This window comes from Oncorhynchus gorbuscha, linkage group LG26 (genome assembly GCF_021184085.1).
Source record: "Oncorhynchus gorbuscha isolate QuinsamMale2020 ecotype Even-year linkage group LG26, OgorEven_v1.0, whole genome shotgun sequence".
NCBI classification, from domain to species: Eukaryota; Metazoa; Chordata; class Actinopteri; order Salmoniformes; family Salmonidae; genus Oncorhynchus; species Oncorhynchus gorbuscha.
Window position 1 is genome coordinate 3,964,597 of NC_060198.1, and position 12,239 is coordinate 3,976,835.

Sequence of the window (12,239 nt, forward strand, 5' to 3'; positions counted from 1 at the left end):
TCGTGAAAGGATTCACACACCTGTACAGTTGGTGTATGTGTATGCACTTATCAGTTGGTTGCGATTCGCCAATAAAACTTACCAAGAAGACAAAGAAGAAGATGACGCCAGTTGTTCATGTTAACATCCGGTTCTGAAGGCGATCTCAGGAGGAAAAATGGCTGAAGCAGATGTTCTGTTTGAATCAGATGGCGTGTCGAGTGGAGATGAGAATCATTTGATTACAGTGACGAATGCAAAAGGAAATAAGAGAAGTAAAGTGGTAGTGGAAACTAGTAAATCCAAATCTTGTTCTGAGTATTTGTTGGTTGGAATAGGGGTTTTGGCTCGAGGTTGTTTCCTGGGAGATCCGTTTGAAGTCTCTATTAAAATTGTGGATGCGTTGGATGAGGTGGCGTCGATGAGTGTTATCAATGGTGTTATCTCTGGGGTGGCGCTAGAAGTAAATGCAAAGGATATACAAGAAGAATTGGGTCAAGTGGTTGGTGCACAACAACGGATGCAGAAACCCACTTCATCCAGCCATTCTATTGTGTTTATTTATGAAGAGTCTCTCTCTTCTCACGTGTATTTGGGTTATATGGGATTTCATGCAAGAGCCTTCATGCCCAAACCCATGCAGTGTGATAAATCTAAATTATTTGGTCATGTCAAGTGTATGTGGACGGGAGGTGTATTCTATGCCAGCTGAGCCTAAATGCTGCAAATGTGGTGAACATGCACCCGATTTTCTGAAGTGCCCTGTTAGGGTGAATGAGACGTATGGGCAAGAATAAGGGCTGTCCAGAATGTATCTGAAGGCATTGAGACGGAGACGAGTGGAAGGAGTGAAGTTGAAAAAGTGATTGTAGTAGTAGAAACAATATGTTCCGTGTTAACAGAGGGATCATGACATTTAGCATATTAAGGTGGACTTTATAGCATTTATTAACTTGGTTTTCAACTACACAGCACAAACGGAGAGGAAATCGGAGAAAATAGGCATCTTTGTGTGTGTGCCTGGGCATTTCTGAGGACTCAGTGGGACTGTTTGTGTGTTTTGTTTCAATACTCCGTACATTAGGTGGCGGCAATATACCAATAGGTGTAGTTTGCCGTAACTTTAAAGAAGAAGAAGAACTTCCGGTTCTCCTTGCTTGATTTCTTCACTAAAAAGCCGGAGTGTGGTCTTAGGAAAGGTAGCTAAACAAATACATGGTTTCATGGAAAAATGATATAATATAAGCTAGCTTGATTATATATAATGTTGTTCTTTCCATTATTAATAACGAACCATTCGGTTTCATGATACTATACCATCGACAAGGAAAGATGTTGGAGAGTTAACTGAGTTTATGACAACAACACACGTTGTTGTTGTAGTAGCTAAACTAGCTAGCTACATGCACCTAGCTAGCTAGCAGGATTATATTGTTAATTTACAGTTTACTAAACGTTGAGTTGATTGAACGACTGCGATCCATTCCGTTACAAAATTGCATTATTTGTTTTTGATGTACATTTGCTCCACAGAGTTAAGCCAACTATCTAGCTAACGTTACGGTACACGTGAAGACTACCTAATATGGGTCGCCGCAAGTCCAAGAGAAAGCCCCCCCCAAAGAAGAAGCTTACTGGAAATTTGGACACTCAATTCACCTGTCCGTTCTGCAATCACGAAAAGTCATGTGATGTGAAAATGTAAGTAACAAAGTACAGTATATTAAGTGTATATATACTCCCGTTCAGAAGTTTGGGGTCACTTAGAAATGTTCTTGTTTTTTGTCATTTAAAATAACATCAACTTGATCAGAAATACAGTGTAGACATGGTTAATGTCTGATTTTTGTAAACGTCTGATTTTTAAAAATATAATATCTACATAGGTGTACAGAGGCCCATTATCAGCAACCATCACTCCAATGGCACGTTGTGTTAGCTAATCCAAGTTTTTATAATTTTTAAAGGCTTATTGTTCATTGGAAAACCCTTTTATGTTAGCACAGCTGAAAACTGTTGTCCTGATTAAAAAAGCAATATAACTGGCCTTCTTTAGACTTGTTGAGTATCTGGAGCATCAGTATTTGTGGGTTCGATTACAGGCTCAAAATGGCTAGAAACAAAGAACTTTCTTCTGAAACTCATCAGTCTAGTCTTGTTCTGAGAAATGAACAAGTTCCACAGACATGTGACTAACATAAATTGAATAATGTGTCCAGTCAGTATCTGGTATGGCCACCAGCTGCATTAAGTACTGCAGTGCATCTCCCCCTCATGGACTGCACCAGATGATGCTGTGACATTCCGTCCCAGACCATGGCGGACCCTCCTCCAAATCGATCCCGCTCCAGAGTACAGGCCTCGGTGTAACGCTCATTCCTTCGATGATAAATGCGAATCCGACCATCACCCCTGGTGAGACAAAACTGTGACTCGTCACTGAAGAGCAGTTTTTGCCAGTCCTGTCTGGTCCAGCGACGGTGGGTTTGTGCCCATAGGTGACATTGTTGCCAGTGATGTCTGGTGAGGACCTGCCTTACAACAGGCCTACAAGCCCTCAGTCCAGCCTCTCAGCCTATTGCAGACTGTCTGAGCACTGATGGAGGGATTGTGCGTTCCTGGTGTAACTCGGGTAGTTGTTGTTGCCATCCTGTACCTGTCCTGCAGGTGTGATGTTCGGCTGTACTGATCCTGTGCAGGTGTTGTTACACGTGGTCTGCCACTGCGAGGACGATCAGCAGTCTGTCCTGTCTCCCTGTAGCGCTGTCTTAGGTGTCTCAACAGTACAGACATTGCAATTTATTGCCCTGGCCACATCTGCAGTCCTCATGCCTCCTTGCAGCATGCCTAAGGCACGTTCACGCAGATGAGCAGGGACCCTCGGCATCTTTCTTTTGGTGTTTTTCAGAGTCGGTAGAAAGGCCTCTTTTAGTGTCCTAAGTTTTCATAACTGTGACCTTAATTGCCTACCTTCTGTAAGCTGTTAGCGTCTTAATGACCGTTCCACAGCTGCATGTTCATTAATTGTTTATGGTTCATTGAACAAGTATGGGAAACAGTGTTTAAACCCATTACAATGAAGTTCTGTGAAGTTATTTGGATTTTTACGAATTACCTTTGAAAGGCGGGGTCCTGAAAAGGGATGTTTTTTTTTGTTTGTTGCTGAGTTTATATATGCATACTTTTCTTTATTTTTACAATTTTCTACATTGTAGAGTAACAGTGATGACATCAAAACTATGAAATAACACATGGAATCATGTGGTAGCCAAAAAAGTGAACAAATCAAAATATATTTTAGATTCTTCAAAGTAGCCACACTTTGAGTTGATGTTTTGCACACTCTTGGCACTTAAACAAATCTAAATATATGAGATTTTTCAAACACTTTTTTGGGGTACTACATGATTCCATGTGTTATTTCATAGTTTTGATGTCTTCACTATTATTCTACAATGTAGAAAATATGAAAAATAAAGAAAAAACCCTGGAATGAGTAGGCGTCCAAACTTTTGATTTGTACCATGTAGAGGTCGACCGATTTTATAATTTTTCAATACCGATAATTGGAGGACCCAAAAAAGCCGATACCGATTAATCGGCCGTTTAAAATATATATATATATATATAATATTTATTATTATTTTGTAAATTATTTTTTAAATGTATTTGTAATAATGACAATTACAACGATACTGAATGAACATTGAACACTTTTATTTTAACTTAATATAATGCATAAATAAAATCAATTTAGTCTCAAATAAATAATGAAACATGCCCAATTTGGTTTAAATAATACAAAAACACAGTGTTGGAGAAGAAAGTAAAAGTGCTTTTACACCTGCATTGTTTGCTGTTTGGGGTTTTAGGCTGGGTTTCTGTACAGCACTTTGAGATATCAGCTGATGTACGAAGGGCTATATAAATAAATTTGATTGGATTTGATTTGATTTGAAGTGCAATATGTGCCATGTAAAAAGCTAACGTTTAAGTTCGTTGCTCAGAACATATGAAAGCTGGTGGTTCAATATTCCCAGTTCTTCAATATTCCCAGTTAAGAAGTTTTAGGTTGTAGTTATTATTAGGAATTATAACGTGTCAACTATTTCTCTCTATACCATTTGTATTTCATATACCTTTGTCTATTGTATGTTCTAATTGGCACATTAGTATTGCCAGCCTAATCTCAGGAGTGGATAGGCTTGAAGTCATAAACAGCGCTGTGATTCAAGTATTGCTAAGAGCTGCTGGCAAACGCAGTAAAGTGCTGAATGAATGCTTACGAGCCTGATGCTGCCTACCACAGCTCAGTCAGACTGCTCTTTCAAGTATCAAATCATAAACTTAATTATAGTATAATAAATAAATACGAGTCTTTGGTCATTAATATGGTCAAATCCGGAAACTATAATTTCGAAAACAAAACGTTTATTTCAGTGAAATACGAAGCGTTCTGTATTTTATCAGACGGGTGGCAACCATAAGTCTTAATATTGCTGTTACATTGCACAACCTTCAATGTTATGTCATAATTATGTAAAATTCTTGCAAATTTGTTCGCAACGAGCCAGGCGGCCCAAACAGTTGCATATACCTTGACTCTGAGTGCAATGAACGCAAGAGAAGTGACACAATTTCCCTAGTTAATATTACCTGCTAACATAATAAAAAAAAAAAAACAAATATGCAGGTTTAAAAATATATCAACTTCTGTGTATTGATTTTAAGAAAGGCGTTGATGTTTATGGTTAGGTACATTCGTGCAACGATTGTGCTTTTTTTCGTGAGTGCGCTTTTGTTAAATCATCCCACGTTTGTCGAAGTAGGCTGTGATTCGATGATAAATTAGCAGGCACCGCATTGATTATATGCAACACAGGGCAAGCTAGTAAACTACACATGGTTGATGATATTACTAGGTTAACTAGTGGTTATGTGAAGATTGATTGTTTTTATAAGAAGTTTAATACTAGCTAGCAACTTACCTTGGCTACTTGCTGCACTCGTGTAACAGGTGGTCAGCCTGCCACGTTTCCTCGTGCAGTGCAATGTAATCGGCCATAATCGGCATCCAAAAATGCAGATTACCAATTTTTATAATGAAAACTTGAAATCGGCCATACCTATTAATCGGTCGACCTCTAGTAGTGTGTGTGTATACATAGATTCTAGCTTCCATTATTCCGCAATATTAAAGCTGATCTGAAAAAATAAATAAAGTACAGTATGGCTATCTCCCAAATGGCAAATCAAAAGGGAACCATCGCGCTCTTCTAAAGGTTTGACTGGTGCGTAAAACCTGCAAATTCAGTAAAGGAAGAGGTGTAATGGGTTAGCACTAAAAAATATGTTTCATAAAGCTTCATTGTTCAATGTTTTACATTTTTTACTGCATCAAAGGATAGCATACACAGACGTTACCTCCCAAATGGCACCCTATTCCATACGTACTTTGACCAGAACCCTATGTGCCCTGGTCAAAAGCACACTACGTGACCATAGGTATGTGGACACCTGCTTGTCGTACATCACATTCCAAAGTCAATGGGCATTAATATGGAGTTGGTCCACTCCTTTTCTGCCTACACTCTTTTGAAAAGGCTTTCCACTAGATGTTGGAGCATTGCTGTGGGGCCTGGCTTGCTCGGCTTTCCAAATAATCTGAAAGGTGTTCGATGGGGTTGAGGTCAGGGCTTTGTGCAGGCCAGTCAAGTTCTTCCACAACGATCTCGACAAACCATTTAGGTATGGACCTCACTTTGTGCACAGGGGCATTGTCATGCTGAAACAGGAAAGGGCCTTCCCTAAACTGTTGCCACAAAGTTGGAAGCACAGAATCGTCTAGAATGTCATTGTATTCTATAGCATTAAGATTTCCCTTCACTGGAACTAAGGGGCCTAGCACAAACCATGGAAAAACAGCCCCAGACTATTATTCCTCCTCCACTGAACTTTACAGTTAGTACTATGCATTGTGGCAGGTAGCGTTCTCCTGGCATCGACGAAACCCAGATTAGCCTGTTGGACTGCAGACGGTGAAGCATGATTCATCACGCCAGAGAACGTGTTTCCACTGCTCCAGAGTCCCAATTGCGGCGTACTTTACACCACTCCAGCTGACACTTGGCATGGTGATCTTAGGCTTCTGTGCAACTGCTCGGCAATGGATTTCATGAAGCTCCCGACGAACAGTTCTTGTGTTGACGTTGCTTCAAGAGGCAGTTTGGGACTCGGTAGTGAGTGTTGCAACCAAGGACAGATGGGTTTTACGCGCTTCAGCACTCGGTGGTCCCATTCTGTGAACTTGTGTGACCTACCACTTCACGGCAGAGCTGTTGTTGCTCCTAGACGTTTCCACTTCACATTAACAGCACTTACAGTTGACCGGGGCAGTTCATGCAGGGCAGAATTTGGACAAACTGACTTGTTGGAAAGGTGGAATCCTATGACGGTGCCATCTTTAAAGTCACTGAGCTCTTCAGTAAGGCCATTCTACTGCCACTGTTTGTCTATGGAGATTGCATGGCTGTGTGCTCAATTTTATACACCTGTCAGTGACGGGTGTGGCTGAAATAGTCAAATCTACTAATTCAAAGGGATATCCACATACTTGTGTGTAATGTTATATATTTTAGTGTAGTTCTCTAGGAGGTACTGCACCTCAGGCTGTAGCTCTGACATTTTAATGATGCAACTATTTATTAATACTTTGTTTAAACTTTTGATTTTCTTGTATTGCCAACAGGGAAAGGACCAGAAATACTGGGATAATATCATGCACAGTTTGCCTGGAGGAGTTCCAAACCCCCATTACCTGTATCCTTTGAAGTCTATTGAACTCACCCAACAGCTATTGTTCTCATAATCACATTGAGTATGTTTACATGCACGCTAATAATTTGATATTAAACTGCAGAACGACAAATGTTTGTCAGCTCGGGATTCGATCTTGCAACCTTTCGGTTACTTGTCCAACGCTTTAACCACGAGGCTACCTGCCGCCCCATATGCAGTTTTTATAAAAACTGTTCTTCACTTTGTACATGACAAAGTAGCCCGACGGTGGTGGATTCACAGACCTCCACGGACAAGGAGGAGGGTGAAAAGATATCCATTATAATAAAAGCACTGCATGAATCTCTTATTTTGGTATGAGACCAAATAGGCTTTTATATACATTTCATGAAATTCTACATCATTTTACATAACTGGAGACTTTTGTTAATACCACCACAGGGCAGAGAACACCTGGCTGCAGAGAACACCAGAGCAGGACACCTGCTGCATGCTGCAGCACCGGAGAGATCAGAATCAATACCACAACAGAATCTTTTTTTGTTAATACCACAACAGAGCAGGAACACACCTGAGCGCATGCTGCAGCACCGGAGACGATCAGAATCTTTTGTTAATACCACAACAGAGCAGAACAACACCTGAGCGCATGCTGCAGCACCGGAGACGATCAGAATCTTTTGTTAATACCACAACAGGGCAGAGAACACCTGAGCGCATGCTGCAGCACTGCAGCACCGAGACGATCAGAATCTTTTGTTAATACCACAACAGAGCAGGAGAGATGCTGCAGCACCGGACACCTGAATCTTTTGTTAATACCACAACAGAGCAGGACATGCTGCAGCTGCACCGGAGACGATCAGAATCTTTTGTTAATACCACAACAGAGCAGAGAACACCTGAGCGCATGCTGCAGCACCGGAGACGATCAGAATCTTTTGTTAATACCACAACAGAGCAGGACAACACCTGAGCGCATGCTGCAGCACCGGAGACTATCAGAATCTTTTGTTAATACCACAACAGAGCAGGACAACACCTGAGCGCATGCTGCAGCACTGGAGACGATCAGAATCTTTTGTTAATACCACAACAGAGCAGGACAACACCTGAGCGCATGCTGCAGCACCGGAGACGATCAGAATCTTTTGTTAATACCACAACAGAGCAGAGAACACCTGAGCGCATGCTGCAGCACTGGAGACGATCAGAATCTTTTGTTAATACCACAACAGAGCAGGACAACACCTGAGCGCATGCTGCAGCACCGGAGACGATCAGAATCTTTTGTTAATACCACAACAGAGCAGAGAACACCTGAGCGCATGCTGCAGCACCGGAGACGATCAGAATCTTTTGTTAATACCACAACAGAGCAGGACAACACCTGAGCGCATGCTGCAGCACCGGAGACGTTGTGATTTCTATACAGCCTATTTAAAAACTAAAAGGAAAGTTTAAGTTTGGAACAGTACTAAAGTTGTCTCTCAACTGTAAATATTCAGCACAACTGAACTAGTCACTACGGAAGTATGGCCTATACGCATTTGTAAACTATTTTCACTTGGGAAATTATCATTTTCAAATATATTCTATTTTATTCCAAGATATTGTTACAAAATAGATGTGTGCAGACTGTGATTAGGGCATGGGAGAATAAGTTAAATTAACAGACTTGGCTTCCATAGCTCACCGCATGATCCTCAAACCAAAGACCAGCCAAACTCATCTTTCTAAACGTGAATTCCAAGGCACTGTAGAATGATTGCATAGCCTAATAAGGCATATTTTGTTTCGTAATTTAATTCTAAGTAATAATACAAAAATAATAATATTTATTTCAAGTTAGTATGTTAATACTTGTTTTGCGGATCTCCCTCACATTTCTCAAATTGAGAACACGGGGCTGCATGGTCAAATTAATTCTGATAGGCCTAAATATGATTTATTTATAATGACCACTATTCCCATAAACGATAGAATGACAAACTAAATCAATATGTAGTCTATAGCAGCCTATAGGTAGATAGCCTAAATGGTGGTAGTACTGTGTTTGTTTTTCGCTCTGGCGGTGGCATGAAGGATGAACTGTAGGCGTGTGTGTAGAGGCCCGTCGGTCGGAGGCGTGACCACTTTGAGAGGCCAAATCCGACGTGACAAAAACCTGACCAGGGTTCGCTAAAACGGCTGTCCTCAAAACAGTCTTGTACAATGCACTTGAACTCGACCTACTGAGTGCTTAGCTTACAGAAACGTGCCCCCCTCTATTGCGTATGCAGACAAACTGATCCACCGCATGGACCTTTACCACGACACCAACGAGAGCTAGGATCCACATTCACAACGTGTCCGTCACGATGGTCATTACTCTACGGGCCCCAGAACGACACGAGGACCACTGCTGTCCTTTCAGCACCAAGATTCTAAGTGCTCAAAATCACTCTAGATGTAGCCGACAACTAATAGTCCTTCTCATCCCTTATTACAAATGGAAGATTATCACTTCTCACAATGGTGCTTGTTTAGTAACGTTAGAACAAAGAGAAGTCAATGTCTCGCAGGATCGCAATGTGTAATTTGTGTTTTACGTAGCAGATCAGAATATAATGGCATATAGTCTGCTTTACCAGGCCTGTAATGTTACACCAGAAACACCTCTTCTGTCGTTTCTTATCTGAAGCTGAGTAGTCCTCTTTTTTTACCAAGACTCAACAGTGTGCACGCCGCAGGCAACGCTTTGATGCAAAATAACAAGAAATGTTAATATTTTAACACCATCTGCTTCCATTTGGTCACAAAACAGTAATTCAAGAAGATCTAAATTCATATTCCCATGAAACTGATTGAGATCAAATGATTGACAGGCAGTCTGAACATTTTACCAGTAAAACGTGAAGAATTACCATTCACCACTGACAGTGATAATGACCTACTCTGAAATGAGGTATGACTAACTTGGTGTTGGAGGGTATTAAACATTTGACATTTTCTTGAGACAAGATGTGTGGGCCTATAGGCAGTTTTTAATCAAACTATTATATTCATCTGACTATCCACAATAATCACATTACCGTGTGCATGTAACCGTGCTAGTTGATACGTAATCAATAAGACTGCAGCAATGGTCATTTCCTAAGGATGTAATGCCCATATCCAATGGGATTGGCTATTATGATAAGATTGTTTTATAGGTATTTTAACATCAGGAATGCTAACAGCACAGTAAGTTCCTCTGGATAAGAGCATCTGATAAATGGCTCAAATGTAAATACACCAATGACTAGACAGCTGCATGCATTCACATCTACTCCAATCTCCTGTTGCTAACATTTTCTAGGTTGAGTGTGTCTATAAGTTACATGTCCCTTACCTTACTCTCTAAGATCTGTCAGAGCCTGTGGATGTGTACAGTGATTGGATAGACGCTTGTGAAGCAGCCAATCAGTAGCCCAGGCTCACCGGGGCGGAAGACCTCACGTTGGAACAGGAAGCTGATTTAGAGGTGGCGCTCGTCTGTTTCTCACCAATCACTGCCAGTCTTCAGCTCAAGATGATGGTCCCGTTCCAGGCCGACTACATTGCAGACGTCGCATTGCATCAACCAATAGTTGCCACGTCATCAACTGCTGTTGGGCATCATATTGCTGTTTCATGTGGTTAGCTGATATGTGAACCAACTATCCAGACGTTGTGAGATCTGGCAGATGCCTACAATGTAGTCAGCCTGGTAAGCAACCTCTGACCTTTACCTCACCGCACATCTCCCACACTAGTGACCTGGCGTCCACCGAGACTGTCTTGAGTAGCCATAGTTCAGTCCAGAGCCCTATATAGGTTACGCCCCAAATGGCACCCCATTCCCTATGTAGGGCACTACTTTTGACCTGCTCCCATAGGGCTCGGGTGGAAAATAGTGCACAATATAGGGAATAGGGTTCCATGTGGGATGTGACCTTAGAGGTATATATGACTCTGGTTAAGTCAACCTATTCCCCTACTCACCGTTTTAATTCATACAGACTTCATTTTAGCGGTCAGTTGTCATGGCTCCTAGCTTACTGGTAGGATTATACAGTTAGTTGCAGCTCTTGGGTTAGTTTCTGTTTTACCACAATTAGTTTTTACTCTCCCCTGTGTACAGAGATACACAATACCACAGAGTACAGCAATACCATAGTGTTGGGTCATTCCATTGGGGTATATTTGGTGTAACTCTGAGTGTGTTTATGCAGAGTAACCTAGTGGGGTGTTCCAGAAAGTAGGATTGTAAAGTTAGCCAGCTAACTTTGATATGCAGTTAAATATATCTTTATTTTATATTTAGAAAGCTAAACTTGAATATGGGTTGTTGTTGGTTGTCAAGTCAATTATACCATGACGATTTCAAGTTGGATTTTGTTGGGACTGTTAGCTGGCTACGTCATTGATCCTGCTTTCTGGAACAGTCTAAACTCTCAAGTGGTTTATGAAATATTTTCTAAGAATATCCCAGGTCCTTTTTCTTAATGTCAAAATGGTTACGGTATCTCCCTGAAGACATGTTGCACCATTCCTTTGTTAGAGAAAATGTACTAAAAGCGAGAGGTAGGATGGTACATAAACAGTAGGTCCAAATTATTATTGATTTGATTATTTTAGTTTTTCAAATGATAAGAAAATTGCCAATGATTTGCAATTGGTTGCCCGTTGTAATATTGTAATGATTTTTATTTTCAATGTGACAAATTAAAAAGTGTTGTATTTTGACATCCACAATGAATGTGTCTGTGTCGCCGGTCTGAGAGTTAACCAGCTATATAGAGCATGTTTCTACTGGAGAGACATGCCGTTTCATTACCTGATAGTAGGCTAGCTAGAGGAAACCGCCAAACTGTACAGTTTACCACTAAAACCTTAACATTTTCCTCGTCATAACTCAGACGTGAGCACCGTGTGTGTATGTTTGCCCCAATGCATTTGTGTGATTGTGTGCGTTGCCCATGGTTCTCAGCTGTGGATATTGACAATGAGTTATGATCACGATGATGAGTGGTTATCAGTTTGTTATATCCCTCCATCCCTATCTCAATCTCTCCTCTCATTCCGCGTGTGAGGTCAAGTGTCACTCTAGTCTCTGTTGTCAAGGCTGCCAATAACCCACACAATGGCGCCACGGCAACCGTTTCCAAGGTAACAAGTATTTTGTTTCTAGACACCTAGAGCTGTGCTCACACAACTTGCCATTTTAGTAACTTTTACACATCCACCATTAACAAGTTGCATAATGTATGTGCATGTAATTGCTGCATTTAAACACGATGCAAATTAGTAAGGAATGTTTACAGGGCATAGAAACAGTTGATTGTGTTATGTACAGTGGTGTTGGGTACAGTAGCTTTGTGCTAAAATATTTTTTTGTGGCGTTTGAATCACTTTCATCTCGTGGTATTAACTCGAGTTGCAGAATTGGGATAAAAAGT

The 12,239-nt window shown here is 40.9% G+C and overlaps 1 protein-coding gene across 1 annotated transcript; it reads left to right on the forward strand.

The window, feature by feature from the left end:
- The first annotated feature begins 156 nt into the window (after positions 1 to 156).
- Positions 157 to 11,535, forward strand: LOC124015095 (transcription elongation factor 1 homolog). The gene is made up of 5 exons (XM_046330035.1): positions 157 to 254; positions 1,064 to 1,178; positions 1,513 to 1,680; positions 6,728 to 6,798; positions 10,164 to 11,535. Exons 3-5 carry the CDS (start codon positions 1,565 to 1,567, stop codon positions 10,226 to 10,228), a joined length of 252 nt encoding a protein of 83 aa, XP_046185991.1. The 5' UTR covers positions 157 to 254; positions 1,064 to 1,178; positions 1,513 to 1,564; the 3' UTR covers positions 10,229 to 11,535.
- The last annotated feature ends 704 nt before the right edge of the window (positions 11,536 to 12,239 follow it).

Excerpts from the sequence above, each read along its gene's own strand:
- LOC124015095 (XM_046330035.1), top strand. The coding sequence starts at position 1,565 with ATGGGTCGCCGCAAGTCCAAGAGAAAGCCCCCCCCAAAGAAGAAGCTT. Across the intron at positions 1,681-6,727 it reads AAGTCATGTGATGTGAAAAT|GGAAAGGACCAGAAATACTG; the intron begins GTAAGTAACAAA and ends TATTGCCAACAG. Across the intron at positions 6,799-10,163 it reads GTTCCAAACCCCCATTACCT|ATCTGTCAGAGCCTGTGGAT; the intron begins GTATCCTTTGAA and ends TTACTCTCTAAG.